Source organism: Nesoenas mayeri (assembly GCF_963082525.1).
Source record: "Nesoenas mayeri genome assembly, chromosome: 8".
Lineage (NCBI taxonomy): Eukaryota > Metazoa > Chordata > Aves > Columbiformes > Columbidae > Nesoenas > Nesoenas mayeri.
The window spans coordinates 23,375,791-23,393,680 of record NC_137554.1 but is presented as its reverse complement, the minus strand read 5'-3'; the positions used below and the strand labels follow the sequence as shown (position 1 = coordinate 23,393,680).

The window sequence follows — 17,890 nt, the reverse complement described above, 5'->3', positions numbered from 1 at the left end:
GCTATGGCAAAGAAATAATGAACACAGAGACATTAATAGTGTGACATTTAGATTTTTAACACCGTAAAAAGCACGGGGAGCAAGGCCTTGGGGTTCCGTTCAGACTCCTCTCTAGACAATTTAGTTAACTTCTATTTGGTCAAGTTTTTTATCAAAAATTATACAATATATACAGTTGTTCAAAAAAAAACATATAGTTCGTTACTTATTTGAAAATCTACTTCTGAACACTTGCAGTGACCACTGAAATCCCCTATGAAGCTAGCTGGGAATAGGAAAAATAATAGTGAGAAATCTAGTATAACTAACTATTGGGTAAAGAGGAGACCACTCTACCATCCTATCTGCCTTAGAGACAATCAAATCTTTCATTCATATGTGGCACATAAACATCCAGGGTTTGAATTGCTCGGACAACATTCTAAAGAAAACGGAAAATATTTTTAGTGGTTCCTCCCTTACTTCTGCAGCCTTTCTATGTGTTCCGAGTCACTCTTCCTGTCCTGCCTCAGAGGTAACCCAACAGGTCTTGCAAAGTCTCCTAACTTTGCCCCACCTCCATCACTCACAATCTTGCCTCTCTAACCAACTCATTTTCCTCCATTCCACAAACGATTAGTTTCAAAGAAATCCAGAGATTAATTAAAATGATTGGTGGGATGAGTAGGTGAGGGGGACAGGCTAAAGGGCTTGACAAGAAGAAAGATGAAAAGGACTAAACGAGTACAGCTTGGTTATGAGATGACTAATTGAGGGTGGAGGAGATGGACATGATATTCTTTTACAAGTGCCTATAGTTCTGAGGAACCTTTTTCATGTGCAAACTGAAGACTAGCACAAGACAGATTTGGTTCCAGGGTCCTTTACTTCAAGCTGTGAGTCCCACTGTTCCTCTAGCCAATGCATTCCCACCTTTCTCTTGTAGGCTCAATGTTTTTTATTTTTTTTATTTTTTTTTTTCAGCTCAGCTTTCAGCCACATTTAGTTCCTGGATCTCTACCTGGCCACAAGAGCCCTACTGGGAGAAAAGAGCAAAAGGAGAGGCCACGGAAGCTGGGGGTGGATGACGTGGCACTTGTTTGCCACACCTCTGCTGCGCTGCAGACTGAGGTGGACTTGAGCCGACTACGAAAACACACCTTGAGGAAACAGGGAGGAACTGGGAGCAAGAACACCCATGAATTATTTTACCTCCACTTGGCCCAAGGAAACGCTGCTCCTTGTGTCCTCTCACCCCAGCTTCTTTTATTATACTCTGATGTAGTAATTAGAATACTTGCTCCTTCTGACTCTTCAAACTCTTGCCTCCCTCAACTGCGGACACCTGCTCTATAGTAATTCCTTAAGCAAATGAAAAGCAGTATGAGAAGATCCAGTAATTCCTACTCTTATTCACTTCATGCAGAGGTGAAGCAGAATGTCACATTTGAAAGCATGAAGTCAGGGGAAAAAATAAGAAAAAAATCTATATAATGAAAATAATTGTCTACATAAAAAAATACTGTGGAAACATCTCTGATGAGGGGAAAAAGCAAGATGGTATAATAGATTAAGTTTAAAAGAAAAACTATGGAAACAAGCATTTTATTTCTGTGAGCATTGTTTCCAACATAAAAGAGCAGAAACTGTGATTGATCTTTTATTGTTTTGTTTGTTTGTTTGTTTTGTTTTAGTTTGGTTTGGGGTTTGGTTGTTTTTTGGCTCTGGTTGGGGTTTTTCATGTGTGGGTTTTTTTCTTTCTTTTTCAAATGGTCTAGAAATAAGCCAAAAGCATTTTTGATACAGGAGTAAAACAAAATAACAAACCCATTTATTCCTGGACCCCAAATATAATTTAGATGGATGAGGTATGTATAAGAAATTTTAATTTGTCCCTGAAAAGCCATTTAATTCTTCAGATTATCTGACTGCCTCAGTCAGCCTTGTATTGATTGATTAGAGAACTTTATAAATCAAAATCTACATTACTGCTGCTCAGAGCATCTGCCTCTCACGGCAACAGAGGTATATAGTTCATTTCCAATCCCTACCCACAAGCTAGTTTATTGAGACATGTAAATGGCTCTGGTTTATAAATGGGTCAGTAAGTGTTCTTTCTTACTGCTAAAGGAGTATTTACTTAAGGACATCAGGAAAGGGGAAAAAAAAGCCTTAGAGTAATAGCTGTTTAATATATCAGGGCATAGTCACAAAAATTCCCAGTTCCTTGGCTAATGGCCATGAAGGATCACGGTCTCTGTATTCACAGGGCCCACTACAGGGAAGAACCCAGGGCTGAAATCTCAGCTGAGACCTCTGTAACCACCCACTCACCAGTCAGTCCTGAATTAGGAACAGAGAGATAGAAAATCCCCTCAGAGCAGCAAAGAGCATTTGTCTTTCATTTTAGAGCTCTCCTGCTACGCACAACTTTCATGACCAGCTTGACTGTCTATTGCCAGCCTCAACCAAATAACCTCCAAGTGAGCAGCAATTAACATAATGAGTGGACTGATGGGTGGCCCCTATAGCTACAGGCCCCAGCAGCAACATGTCTCTGGCAAACTGGAATGTCTAGTCCTGAAACTCCACCTCTGTTCAAGGAAGGAAGTAGAAAACTAAAATGGGCAGATTTAAAAAAATATTAAAAATAATAATAAAAAAAGTTAATATCGCCAGCCTGATCCAACACTCACTGAAGCTAATGAAAAACCTGCATTGATATCAGTGAGGCTGAACTGTACAGACTACAAGAGCAAATTTTTCTAGGTTACACAAATACATATTAAATGGAGTGGTTAAGGCTACACTGACCATGTTCCTTATAGTCTGAACTCGGCTTTCTAGTACAAAAGAAACAATGCAGGAAAAACAAACAAAAAAAAAGATAAAACCAAACAACTCTAAGAAATTAAATATGTCAACAATTAGCCAGAACAAATTTAATTAGTATTATTTGTCTACACAAAAAACTGACTAAAGCAAATTATTTGCATGGCTTGCTATGTAACATAAAAAAAGGATCTTTTTGGCTTAATTTTAAAATAATTTTTATTTAACAATAAGAACTTCCACACAGCAAACTACGTAAAATTCATGTCTTATATTTCTCCAGAATTTCTTCCTTGCATAGACAAGCCCTTCATAAATGTCAAACTGCATGCTGACACAACAGAGACTGATCATTTACAGACTATCTTAGGGGAGTTTTAACGCAGCAAGGGCCAACACATCAGGTCTGACTAGATATCCCATCTCGGCCAGGAGCCACGGGTGGATACCTGGAGAGGCAAACAAACCCAGGGCAGCACTCAGCAGTTTCACCTCGGGATGCTCTCCCAGGCACAAGCCATTTGCAGCTTTAGGATTTCCAGAGCCAGAGATGCACTGTGTTCAATAGCCCTTAAGTGACTTCTGTGAATTCATCTAATCACTTTAAAATCCCCCAGTCCACATAGCACTCTTGCCAAGGAGTTCCACCGCTTAACTACAATTCTGTGGAGACATTTGTCTTGTTTGTTCTGAACCTGCCAGTTTCATTTGATGTCCCTTGGCTCGTGTGCCAGAAGAGTCAGGCACTGGCCTCTATTTATCTTGTATGTAAAGATTCAAAAGGAGTTAAACAACAGCTTATAGCACTCACTGCATTTATGAATTTTAGAGACTTTTTTGTGCATATGCAGTAACCTACTGCTGCTTGGCAAAACTGTTTGCCACAGAAGGTACAGCAGCAGTGGAGTATTTTGAGTTATCCGCAACACAGAGAGGTGCTGCCTACGTGAAGGTTGTGTGTAGACCAACAGCACATAGTGACCCCACCTGCCAGCCAAAACCTTGTATTTTGTGCCACAGACTGTTCACACAAAGGTGCAAAGAAGCACATGTATTATTTGCATAATTCCAGTTAGCACATGAAATAGTACCAGTGCTCACCATGTGGTCAAATGAAGTCAGGTGGGAACAGCAGAGGGAAATTGAGAATGAAAAAAAAAATCAACAACTTCAAACAGGGTAGCTGGACCTTCACTTCTCTTTCACAGCTGCTTGTGTTTCTGTTTGCTTCCTATACTGTAACTGGTAATTATGTCATTATGTCTAGGGAAAAATAGCACTGGAGAATTTGAAAGTGCTTTTTCAAACCTAGACATAAATTTGTCAGCCTCACATATTGTAAAAACAGACCAAACTCGATAGACCAAGTTCTTCACTGACATAAAAAGTGGGACCACCCAAAACCAGCAGGTACCAGCTTTGTGTTGTTGCAAGTGCAAGCGGCACATGTTGCACTCTCGGCAACACGATACAAAAGTTCACCTCCTCAGTCCCTATTCTACCTATATTGTCACCGCCTGTCCTTAAATAGCTGCTGCACTTTACTCCAGAGGTAGCTGCACGTCAGCATTCACAAATTCACAACCTCCCATAGAAAAGGGTGTGTGCAGGGCAAGGTGAGGAGGGGGAAGGTAAGAAAAACAAATCCAGACAGTCAGGCACTCCCTTTTATTAGAGAGATGTACTACACTGATGCATCCGACGTTCAGCGCAGAGCAGTCACAGTGAACCAGAGATCACCCATCTGTTGCTCCGAGTGAACATGCCAGCACAGACTTTTCTCCTCAACCAGGATCCTTCAACTCCAGCCTTTATTTTCCCTGCCGGCTAACCTGTACTTCCACAGTAATACCAGGGCACTCGTTCTAAAATTAGGCCGTCGCTGTCCTCTCCCCTTGGAGGATGACTTTAGAGAAACCCATCTGGAACCAGACTTTTTCCTGTCAGGTTTTATTTCCCCTCTCTGTTGTCCTGACACACTTTCGAGGCCGGGAATTCTCAAAGCCGATCACTATAATGGCAAAGCCCTCCTCTGCGCACACCCCCACAGCGATCAGGCGGTATCGGACGAAACTCGCAGCACCCAGCTCCGCGGCTCCCCTTGGGCTGAGGGTCCCGCAGGGCCCGGGGGCCCCTCAGCCCTGCGGGAAGGCGGCTGAGCGCCCTCCGCAAGGCCGGCGGCGCTGGCGGTGCTCCGGGAGCCGGGACGCCCTTCCCACACGCCGGGGCTCCCCCGAGAGCCGTCGTCCGCAGCTCGAAAGATGCCGCGGGCGCAGCCCCGGCCGCCGGCAGCCTCGGGCACACCCGGCCGGGGGGCCGGGAGGCGCTGGGCCCCTCGGCGGGACGGGCGCGTGGGCGGGGGCCGCCCCGCGGCAGTTGGTGCCCGCCCTGGCCCCAGCACCACCCCCGGCTCTGCCTGGAAGCCGCACGGGCGGCGGGACGGCGGCGAGGAGGGGAAATCACGTGAGGCCTCCCCCGGAGCGCCACCTGAAGGGCCGTACCACCAGCGGCGGATGGGGGAGGAACAGCGGAGGACGACAGGTCGAAACACGCCGGCGCACGGCGGAACGCGACCCGCCTCCAGCCTGTCGCAGGGACCGGCCGAAAACAAACAAACAGACGTGAAAACAAACAGAGGGAGGCGACGGCTTGCGGGCGACGGCCGTAGCGGAGCGAGGGGGCTGAGCGGCGCCCCCGCCCCTCCGGCGGGCGGTTGGTACGTGGCCGTTGAGGAGGCACCGCCAGCGGCCAACCCCGCTCGCGCTCTGGACGCGGTAACCAGATATTCAAAAACAATACGTCAGCCCACAATGCCCCGAGCGGCCGCCAGCATTACCTCATCCCACAAGGCCCCGCGCCGGCCCTGAGAAGCTTCTAGGGGCGGGGTGGCCATGGCGACCGGCTCCTATGCACCGGGCCCGGCCAGCGGCCCGCCTCCCCCGGGAGAGGCGGCGGCAGCCAATGGGGAGCCCGCGGGGTGACATCATGGGCTATTTTTAGCGGGCTCCCGGTCGCTGATAAGTGAAGGGCTGCACGCCGTGAGCGGGCTCAGAGCGCGGGGCGGGCAGGCGGCAACAGAGCGAATCCAGCCGCCGGGTGGAGGCGAGCGGAGCGGGCACAGCGCGGCCGCGGTCAGCACAGCAGTGCAGAGCCGGGGAGGGCGCGCAGGAAGGCGGGGAAAGTACTCGCGGCAACTCGTGGCGCCGGAGCAGCGTCCCGACCCCGCGGCGGCGGCAGCAGCAGCAGGAGGGCGGCGAGGCGCCCAGCTGAAGCCCCGGGCCGCCGGGCCAGGCGGACTCTCAGCGCGGCGGCGGCAGGGACCGCGGGCCCGGCCCGCGCCGGGAGGACTCTCCGCGTCCGGCGAGAAGTAAGGCTCGGATTTCTCCTTCCTCCTTCCCTGCGCGGCCGGGAGGGTTCGGGTGGCCGCGCGGAGCGGAGGGCAAGCGGCGGCCGGGCAGCTTCTCCGCGCTGCCGCAGCTCCCGGCGCCACTCCGCGGACTGTGTTCTATGAGTGCAAAGATGGAGCCTACTTTCTATGAGGATGCCTTGAACGCCAGCTTCGTGCCGCCGGAGAGCGGCGGGTATGGATATAATAACGCCAAAGTGCTGAAGCAGAACATGACGCTGAACCTGTCCGACCCATCCAGCAACCTGAAGCCGCACCTGAGGAACAAGAACGCCGACATCCTCACGTCCCCCGACGTGGGACTCCTGAAACTGGCCTCGCCTGAACTGGAGCGGCTCATCATCCAGTCCAGCAACGGGTTAATCACCACCACGCCGACCCCGACGCAGTTCCTCTGCCCCAAAAATGTTACCGACGAGCAAGAGGGGTTCGCGGAAGGCTTTGTGAGAGCCTTGGCGGAACTGCACAACCAGAACACTATGCCCAGCGTCACCTCCGCTGCTCAACCTGTTAACAGCGGCATGGCACCTGTGTCCTCTATGGCCGGCAACAGCAGCTTCAACACGAATTTGCACAGCGAGCCGCCAGTGTACGCCAATCTCAGCAACTTCAACCCCAACGCACTCAACTCTGCACCTAACTACAACGCAAACAGCATGGGCTATGCACCTCAGCATCACATAAACCCCCAGATGCCGGTGCAGCATCCCAGGCTTCAGGCTTTAAAAGAAGAGCCTCAGACTGTACCTGAAATGCCAGGGGAAACTCCTCCCCTGTCCCCTATTGACATGGAGTCACAGGAGAGAATCAAAGCTGAGAGAAAACGCATGAGAAACAGAATTGCAGCATCCAAATGCCGGAAAAGGAAGTTGGAAAGGATTGCCAGGTTGGAAGAAAAAGTGAAAACTTTGAAAGCCCAGAACTCAGAGCTGGCATCCACTGCCAACATGCTCAGAGAACAGGTTGCACAGCTTAAGCAGAAGGTCATGAACCATGTCAACAGCGGGTGCCAGCTAATGCTAACACAACAGTTGCAAACATTTTGAAGAGACTGTCTTAAATGAGAACTGTGGTATAGCTAAAACAAAAAACCAAAAGTGGCAGACGCATAAAGCTGATGGGGAAAGCTGAAAGGCTGAGTCCTGCCTGTGCTCTGCAAAGCGCATGTGTGGAAAGACTGGCGAGCCTTCAGCTCGAGTTAGTGGTGAAGTGGCCAGCACCACTCTGAGAAGTGCTGTTCCTGCCCAGATGAGATGTCAGATCTTCGTTTAACATTGACCAAGACCTGCATGGACCTAACATTCGATGATCATTCAGTATTAAGGTTAAACTGCAATAGAAACTGTAGATTGCTTTATGTAGTATTCCTTAAAAAAAAAAAAAAAAAGTGGGAGGGAGGTTTGTGGGAGGCTGATAAACAAAAAAGAACTATTCTGCCTGCCTTCAAGTAAATTGTGTATGTACATATCTTTTTTTATTTTATTTTATGAAAGTTGATAATTGTCAATAAACTACTTCATGACTTTGTAAGTTATTTTTATGTTGTTTATTTGGGCACTGCCCAGTATTGTTTGTAAATAAGAGGCTTTTTTTTTTTTTTAGCACTCTGAGTTTACCATTTGTAATAAAGTATAATTTTTTAATGTTTCTGTTTCTGGAAAAAAAAAATCTAGAAGGTTCTATTATATTTAAGAAAAATAAAATAATTAAAATGCATTTCCCCCTCACATTTTTTTTTTTATTAGTACCTGAGTTGGGAAAATGCTCTTTATGCTAAGTTCTAAAGGGTAAGGATTATGTTAGACTCACTCTGTAACTACAGGCATGTCCTGGAGAATGTGTGAGGAGGAGGAGAAGCCAGATCCTCATCACCAAACTAATACAACTTTTTGAATTGTTCTGAAGTTATAGTTCCCCAATCATAACCTGAGTAGCTTGCTGGCCCTATTCTAGTGACCTGGTTTAGCCAGCTAATGTCAAAGAAGTTGTAGAGTGGTAGAAAGGCAGTGTAAGAAATTGCTCCATAATTGGAGCAACTGGCTGCTTGACCTGACATGCTTTCATGCTTTTTATTAAATTAATACCCTCAAGAAGATAAGGCAAGTGACTTTATTAAGAAAAAAAAAAAAGGTGCTATAGACTTAAAAAATAGGAACATTTACCTTTCTTCCTGTGTGTCTTCCCATGTAGGAGGTGATCTTTGTTTATGACAATACTGCTGTCAACAGAAAGATAATTTTATAACCCTTTCCCTATCTTGATCCTTTCCCTTTTGGGTGTTACTCTGGGTTCTAAACTTTTCAGCAATTGAAAAGCTGTGAAAACTGAACCTAGTGCAACATGAAAAGTGCAGCTTGTTGAAAAACAGCAACTCCTGTTCCTTGTTTTCAGCAACTTCTTAAAAATAGCAACTTCTCTGGCACTTCCCATGTATTTTTTAGAAAAATAATCTTGGTTTTTAGTGACACTATAAATATATATCTTAGACACTTGCTATTTAACTCATTGGGGGGGTGGGGGGGGAACAATTATACCAGGATTTTCAGCACTGTACCAAATTCATTTAGTTCAATAAGCGTATATTTTAAAGGAGATCAGATGTTTTCCTGCTTGCTGTCTAGAGCCAAACATCTAAGAGGAAATGGATGCTATCAAAAGATAGCCAGAAAATATTAGAAATTAGCTATTAGTGAATGCTAGTATTTTTAGAGCAGGCAGTCTTAAAAATGTGTTTTTTTCCTTAGACTAGGAATAAGCATAATTTTAGCTGAAGTGAGAGTTTTATTTAAGGTCACTTCACAAGATTACATCAATGGAGATATATATACACCTTTACTGTTACCAAAATGATACCCTGAAACTTGCAACTACTGTGGGTCACATCCTTACAGGAAGCATAGAAGTATCTTTCCTCTAATTTTTTTTTTTTTTTTTCCCTACTCTCATATTATATGCATTTTGTCATGAGGGGTTGTTTTAATCTTTAAAATATAATAATATGGTAATCTCCTTTCACATCATAATCCAAGTGTCAAGGTAGGCACTGTTTAGGTGGTGTTTGCTGCTGTCAGAGGAATACAACTGTAATAACACCAACCAAACAAAGGGTTACTAGGAGGATACTGTAGTTTGCCAAGAGTACATTCTGCTGATGTCAGCAACCCGGAAGGTAAGTTGATTTTGACCATATGTAGGAATAGACAGCAGAGGGATAATACACAGCATTGCTGGGTGTGGTTTTACAGGGATTTAGCAAGTGCCAACTAGCAAAATAAGCAGGGCAAGGAGATAAATTACATGCAAAAGGTGCATGTTTAACTCCCAACAGTGCTGGGTTATGGAATTGATGTTACTAGCAAGCATTTTGCTTAATGACCTAATTACGTAAAAAATAAATACAGTATATAAAATACTATGTTAATTAAATGCAGCTGAGTGACAGTCTGCTCCACCCTATCCTAATACGCACACAGAGACATTTAGCGTTGCAGTTATGTGTTTTCTCTCTCAAGGACGACATTCTGTAGCACAGGCAAAGAAGTTACTGCGTAATAGCACAACTCGTTGAGTGGGCATCCTCTAACGGGTTGGCTTCTGACCCATGAGTTCCTTGACTTGCTCCAGCTCAGGAGGTACTGGTGTCCAGTCATGTAATCTACCATTAAACAAGGCATTTTTTAGTGCCAGCAATGCAGTTTCACAAGGAGAAGAGAGGCGACTAAACTGAACTCTTTATTTGGTCCCACAGCTCGTTTGAGCATCAGGCCTAAGACAAAGCAAAGTAAGTTTATGTTCCCTCCACCTCCATCTGTTTTGTAAACAGTGTGGTGGGCTACAGATTAAAATTCAGCACTCTTCGTATATTACTGGATCACTCAGTGATCCATATGCACAACTGTAATTAAAGACACGCATGCATTTGTATGTGGTGAAATGCAAAGTTTTAATGGTTACTTAACTGCTGAGATTAAAATTGCTTAATGCATTATGTGCCTTACTACTATAAGGAATGGTCAGGTCTCTGAGATTCAGAGAGAAACTCTCTTTTTGTTGCCCCAGCTGTACTCACATGGGAATATTTTGCAAATAACAGCATTGTGAACATGTATTTTGTTTGGCTGTGAGTGTTGTCAACGGATTCAGGAAGTGAAGTCAGAAAAGGCAGGGTTTCAAACAGGGCAGGCTACACAGAACTGCCTAGGCAAAGAGCCTCTAATCAGAACAACATGTTTGGGACACAGAAATATTAATTAGAATTTGGATCTGTACTAAACCAAACAAAATCCTCACACTTCTATTCCATGAACAGAAGTGGGCTACAAGAGGGGTTTGGTCATGACCTCTCACTGAATAATTTTAAATCCAAAGTACTTGTCATTACAGAAATAACAGTAACAATCTAACTTATTCTACGGTGGGAAAGAGTTACATACCAAGAAGTTTCAGAACACAGTAGCAGTTACTAATAGACTCCCCATTCTTGAATTGTCTACGTTTCCTGACCTCAAAACATGGCACTTTACATATCAGTCTAAGGCAGCACATACCCATTTAACAATGAAGTCTGGAGACCAAGAGATGCCTTAGCTTTCCATTTTATAGGAAGTTGTCAAGAAATACAGATAGATAATATCCCTCCAAACCTATTGGAAAAAGAACTGACAGTTTTTTTTCCCATGCAGAAGCCTATGAAATCCATTCTGATAATTACTTTCTGAAAAAAAGTATATAGGCCTTTCAATGAAGTACATTGCTGCATAAGCATTAATGATCTTACCCCACAACTCTGCAGGAAGCAAAGAATCTAACTTACAGACACACAGACTACTATATGTCAGGCTTACATCATTTATCTAGTATCACACAGCACTTATGGACACTGCACAGTGAAGTGTGGAGCCTGAACCAGTGTCAAAATCAGAAGTTATAGGGCTGGATCCACACAGTGCTCTGCCTGAGCCAATAACCCTGACCAAGGCTCTGGGGTTATCGGTCCAGGTAGCATCACTGCATCAACTGCGGAGGTAGATGGACCAGCTCAGGCTGGAACAAGCTTGAGCATCGGTAGAGTATGGTGTACCATGTCCATGAGAAGTACAAGGCAGAACTGAAAAAAAAATATAATAACTATCTTTAGTATCAAGCCTAGTGCTTTCTCTGTTTTCCATCTCTTCCTTTCTAGCCCTGTCCCTAAGACTTAGGTGTAACAGTGTAGGGTTACCCACATCAGGAAACTAAAACCAGTTCAGGCAAAGCTCACTGTGTAGAAAAAAAAGGTTGCAAACATCATAAGCAAACACAAAACATTGCTGACAGGCAGATGGACAGCAAGGAAATAATATTTTAAATAATCACATACACAAACCCATTATAAAACAAAATATATCTTAGTAACATCTAGCATTAGGCTAGAGACAGAAACAAGGTAGTATTAGCCTTCCAACTAAAGCAAAGAAAAATTCAAAATGAAGGTGGTTTGCTTTTTGAGACAGTAATACTTCCAGGAAAGCGCTTGTTCTTTAGAATTACACACACTGCCAACACCAGTGTCTGCACCCAAGGACTGGTGGCAATCCTAATTCTACACATATACATTATTGTTGAGGTGACATTATAATATATCCTCTGAACAGAGAATGGTGCTTCTTACAAAGAGAACTTGTAGAAAGTCATAATATAATTTACCATGAAAGCCTCTGACTACTTAAACAGTTTTAGAGTGGTTTTGCACAGCAGGGCCCTTTTTTCCAATTTTGCACATTATTCTTGGCAGTACATTTTTGTTAAGGAACAATGGAGCTACAAAAATCAAATTAGCTGTTCATCATGGTCCCTTCTGTCCTTAAATATTCTGAAATACTAGAAACACAGTTACAATGGGGAAGAATGCCTTTATAAAAAGTTCACTAAATATTGAAAGCACTGCTAATTTTCTTAGTTATGGAGTGACAACAGACATTAGGAGAAAACAAAACAAAAACCTAATTCACAGAAAATAATAAAGTGAGTGACCTATTTCTGAAATCCAATAAAGAACTTGATAGGTTATAATGGACCTGATCAATCCAAATCTCTACAAAATACCTAGAAACTAGCTCTGTAAACAAAAGTGGAGGAAGAACTAATATTTCTTTTTCTCAGTCTCACAATTATTTTTGAGCCTTGTATTCTCCAAGGAATCTTTAGGTTGATTCCTTAAACAAAAGCACCGATGACTTGGTAGAAATTCCTCTGAATTGTCAGCTTTGTTCTTTATTCTCTTTTAAACTAAAACAAATTCCTGTGAAACCTGGCAGCATAACACCGAAGATGTGGGAAACAGGACACGATTCCAGCAGGTGGAGCTCAAAAGCAAACAGTCCTGGAACAAGCTGCACAGATGTCTGCAACAGGAGCTTTTGCTCAGATGGCGTAGTAGCCAGAAAAGTCTTTAGATGCAAGTCGCTGTCATGCAAATGTACTAAAAAAGATTAACAGCTTCCCTCTTCCCCAGTCCTGCATCATTTTAATCACGGAATAATCAGTTATTTCAGAGGACACTAAAGGTTCAAAAAACAGTGCCCACGGCTATTTTCCAGAATTCTCATCCACACGATTCACTAGTGGGCATGACTTTTAGATATCTGCTGTTGTCACGGAGGTAAGAAGTTTTGAATTGCCACTGAATGGGTTACCAGTAGGTTTAAAAGCATGGCTTAGCACTACCAAAATTGGAACCTACCTATTTGAAGTGATGTGATTCTCAAAGTTGCTGACCTCTGTGTCACTACAAATCAACGCACCTTGGCAACTATGAAAATTTCATTTTCATTTGTGTCCAAAAGTAGTTCTAGAACTTCTAACGGTGTTAAAAATTGTGAGCTAGTGCATCTACCTCACAAGCTCTGGCTCTTGTTTTATTTTCACCTTGAGAAGTCAAACACGTAAAGTTCCTTTTTAAATGAAGCCATAACATGTTAATGATATAGTTCAGGTTTTCTTCAGTTTTGACTCCTGACACCTAAGTTATGTAGCTAGGTTAGGAGGCACCACAGGTTCTCCTTATCGTTAAAAGAAAAGCGCAGGCTTCTTCAGAGAGTGATTTGGGTAAACTAAATTGCTAGTTGGAAATGCCTATGCCTCAGCAGTCTACTTTTTTTAACTTAGGAGCCTCTAGTCAGATACGAAGAAAACAGAGTGTAATGATTACCTCATTAGAATCAGGAGATACCTCCTTCTACTAAACAGAAAAGTTCTGCAAATATCCACCACGTTAGTGCTGAACAAATTTCTGTATGCAAAGCTTTACTCTACTGCATCATATATACAATGTATGCTCTTTTTTTTCCCTATACAAACACTAAGGTACCCCAAACATTAACTGTTCAAAACTCCTCAGAAGAAATAATTAAAACCAAGACTTACTATGAACCCTCTAGTGGTGCATCAGGGCCCTAATCAAGATATGATCTTTATCATGCTAAATAATTACCAAGTGTCTGACACAAATACCTGAAGGGAAAATAAAGAACCCAAATTCTCAAGGCAAAACCCATCTCTAAGTTTTCTTGTTTGGCTTTGCTGTCATACAGATTGTCTGCCCTCTCTGCTTCCTCACTGAACCAGACAAAGTATTTCTAAATATATTCTAATTATTTAACATAGTGCTTTTATATGCAAAATTACAAAAAACAAAACAAAACAAATCACCACAATATAAAACTGTGCACTAAGTATAGCTGACTTCAGTACTGACAGCACAGGTTACAGTTAGTCTGCAACAAGATTCTGACCAAAGCTAGCCCTCGAAAAAGTTAAGAGCAAAGTTTCCTTCTTCAAATGATGGAATGTGAGCAGAATTTAATGGTCTTTGGTCAGGTTCCTTCGCCTTGAAGCAGAGACTTCTGAGATTTTCTATCTTAGCAGTGCAGTACTGCAGGTAGCAGCACATCTTTCTCTAATTTCCTACTACATTAGGCTGTGACCTGTGGAAAAGCAGGCTGTTTTTCCCTGTGCAGATTTATCTGTGCTTTCAATATATTAACTTGGTTAGAGACTTCTGAATTTTATTTCCCATTTCTTCTTTCTCCAAACCACCTAAGTATATTTAAGGAAGTGCCCCAACTAAGCTTCACAACTACTGACATTTTTTGCTTCTGTGTAATTTTTTGAAAGTAACAATAAAGTTGACCGATTTGATTCTTTCTCAAAATACTGATTGACAGTCACAAAAAAAAAAAAAAAGTAGTACAAGTCCAAAGGATGTCGGATATACCAGTTTTGGAAATCAGGCCACTGATAAATACTGGAAAGAAAACATGTTTAAAAATCATAGTATCTTATGTTGGGAAACAGGGATGTCAGAATTTCCAGAGCAGAAAGAAAGAAAATGAGCAAGGGCAAAACATTTTGTCCCAAGGGACTTTTTTTCTTATCAGGAATTTACTTAGGCTCAGACCAAAGTTTTATTTGCATAAGAAAGTTACATGGCTCTAGCTCTTTAAAACTGATTGTTTCAAACTGGTACACAAGCATGCACAGTCTTACTTTACTGGTTTTGATATATATTAGGTCCTTGGTGCATTACCTCGAGTAGCTTTAGCTGTGGTGTTTTGAGAAGCTACCAATAAAGCAGTTTAGGTTTATATGCCCATTTGCGGAGGGCAGCTGCTGAACAGTTGGCCAGTGCTGCTCCAAAGGCTCTGCTGCCAGGCGAGCACTGACAGATCTGCCTCCTGGCCTATGGGAAGCTCAGCTTTGATGTGTGTAAGCATTTTTTTCACACCGGTGCCAGCCTGGGCAGCCACCTTTCCCCTCCTCCTTTGTCTCTTCCACCCCCTCACTTGTGCTGGTAGCACTTTTTGGAATATTGCAGAATACTTCTTTTAATCTGTATTGCTTCCCTTATTTGGTTCACTCCACAAGTCTACAAACACCTGAAATGATGGGGAGCAATAGGGGAGGTGGAACATAAATGCAGGTATGAGCAGTAGGGATGCAGCATCTTCTGACAGAAATGCTCACCAGCAATCTTCAAATTACCAGAAATTGAGTCAGAACTTTTAAATTCATTCTTCCCAATTTAAACTACACTACTAAAATGCCTGGGCAGATTTTGCATCAGTTTCAATAACTTAATTTGAATTCACACTTTTGGTTAAACAAGCTCAACTTCCCATATGGACAAACCTATAAAACGTGGTTTGAGTTTCACAGTGAACATTTTTTCATGCACCTATTAACTTGAACAAGAACTGTGAGTCCTTAATATACCTGCTTATAAAACTGTTTATGTTAGATGACTAACTTTATGCATATATATTTAAAATTATTTAAGAGGGCAGTGAGGTTATTATTCAGAGTCTTATAAATGAAATATCTTGCACATGTTCCTAATATTGGCTTCCATGTCTGTTTTGAATTTACTCACAAAATACACCAGCACACCTCAAATTAGTTTCAAGCTATTTCCTTGCTCTCCTTTGTTTACTGTGTTATCATTCTTCTGTGCAGACATTGCTTCTGTGTTTCTCACTGGACAGGAAATGCCAGATAGGCAATAAGAGAAAGGCTTGGGTTTTAACTTAATGTTAATTGTTGTTTCTTCCATGGTTATGTGCCCTGTGATGAATGTGGCAACTTGTTTAACAAAATGCTCTCACAGTTGCTATCTGTAATACCTATTTGCTACTATTATAGCAAAGCCAGTTACATTTCCAATCCATCTCTAAAGGTAACAATGACAAAGTATGATGACAAAAATAACAAAGCAATAAGCTCAGGAAAGCAAAGATCTTTCAAAGTTATTCTTTTCCTGTTAAACAGCTCGATTCCCAAATCTGTTGCAAATTAGGAACACCAGCATCTCCAGTGAAGAATAATGCCTGCTGATTTTCCAAAGCCTTTCTAACGATATTCTCTCCTCATAGTCCCACACATGATTTTTCTGTAACCACTGATCATGTGAAGTACAAGTGAGATCTACAGTGCAGAAGAGAAGTACTGAACTTAATTCTCCCTACTTCCAGGCAGTCCAGGTCTTGGCTTAAAAAACAAAACCAAAAAGCTCCAAACCAAAGAAGTATGTCTTGGCCTCAATCCTCTCTCTGGTTTGGATCTTCAGAATAATATTGACTTAATAGAGATCTACGCTCTGACTTAAATGACGGTATGACTCTGTGAGTCTACCCAATAATTCAGTAAGCTAAGGCAGTCTATTTCCTAACAGTCTATGAGTTGAAAAAGTGAAGTTTTATAAGCATAGGTCAAAAACAAACAGAAACTCTCCATGTAGCCAGTGAAAAATATAATTTTTGCCTATACAACCAAAAATGTTTATTTGTAATAATAAGGTTCCAAAAAACATACAAAGGGCTCTTGAAATTCCTAAGAAGAGTCAGAATAAAAGTAGAACTCTTGAATACTGAGAATTTTTAATGGCTTTCCATTACTTTTATTGTCATCCATCAGCATTTGCATAATCTAAAGCTTCTCACCTATGACCAATTACATAAAATGTATTCTGATTAATGTAATAAACCACGTTAAACTATATTTAAACATTGCTGTACTTTGATCTAAACCTGGAGTACTATGATTCACAGCATTACCAAAAAAACCCTATGATTCTTTCAGTTCATTTGCTCAATATATGCTTGCCATGCCTAACATCACAAGCCTCATCCTAATCTTGAATTTAGCCATTATTTGATACTTTGTGCTCTGGGATTCCTTTCTTAAGTCTGAAAACTTAATTTAAGCCAGCTGTTCCACAATAACTCAACATGTGTGGGATTTTCCCACTAAATGAAAATGATAACAAGGAGGTTTTTGGGTTTTTTTTAAGAGATATAATATCTTTAGACAAAGAAAGTATCAAAGTTGGTTCACCCACCTAATATGAAAATGAACCTGTGCACCGCAGCTGTATTTGTTACTTTCATACCTTGACCATGTTATGGTTTAGTTTACAAAGTTATGTTGCTTTTTTAGCTGTCCATTTTTACTGAGCTAAACAGTTTGATGCTGATGATTAACATGTGAATATTAACATATTTGCGCTTTCAGCATCATGGTCTGAGTCATTCTTTAAGGCAGTAGCATGCCGCTGGCACTGAAGTTCATGTACCGTAAATCCTCCTCTGAGCACCATGGTAGCGCCACTGTCATTCACACACTACCATCACAGCAAATTGCTCTTCGTAGTAATCTGCTGGTGTATATACATATACATATGCATCTATAGAATGCTACCAGTGTATTATTAAAATACAGAAAACTTTTGCAGAGAAATATAGTTTTTCAGTATAATTTTGATCACAAGAAATTGGGAAATGGGTTCTATTAAAAAAAAAAAAAAGCACTGTCATGTCAGATGCAATAGCATGTAAAGGGTTAAAAATCAATGCAGTATTGAAGAGTAACAGAATGTTTTCCTGTAAACTCCTTCTATGGTGTGATCTAGGGGAAGGTCCAACTTAACTGCTGGATGTTCATACAGGATTTCCTATGACTAATGCTGTCAGCATTCAAAAGTTTTAATTTAAAATGTGGGTGTTCTGCACAGATAGAAAACCTACCATTTAAAATTTCTTATTCTAAAATGAATGAAAATTACTCTGATTTTCAGATTCACTTTCTGTGCGTGGAATGATAGCATAAAATAAGGAAGTCACTAAGTGGCATATGCTGGGG

At 42.1% G+C, this 17,890-nt stretch overlaps 2 protein-coding genes across 2 annotated transcripts in view; one reads left to right on the top strand and one right to left on the bottom strand.

The window, feature by feature from the left end:
- The window catches only part of FGGY (FGGY carbohydrate kinase domain containing), a gene marked incomplete at its 3' end in the record, with an annotated part of 308,876 nt that overhangs the window by 276,166 nt on the left and 14,820 nt on the right, over positions 1-17,890 (bottom strand). The gene's annotated exons all lie outside the window — the stretch shown is intronic.
- On the top strand, positions 5,775-8,474 carry JUN (Jun proto-oncogene, AP-1 transcription factor subunit). The gene has a single exon (XM_080349161.1). The coding sequence runs from the start codon at positions 6,319-6,321 to the stop codon at positions 7,261-7,263; it is 945 nt and encodes a 314-aa protein (XP_080205287.1). The 5' UTR covers positions 5,775-6,318; the 3' UTR covers positions 7,264-8,474.

Bases quoted from the DNA above. Each gene is read 5' to 3' on its own strand.
- JUN (XM_080349161.1), top strand. From the start codon at position 6,319: ATGAGTGCAAAGATGGAGCCTACTTTCTATGAGGATGCCTTGAACGCC.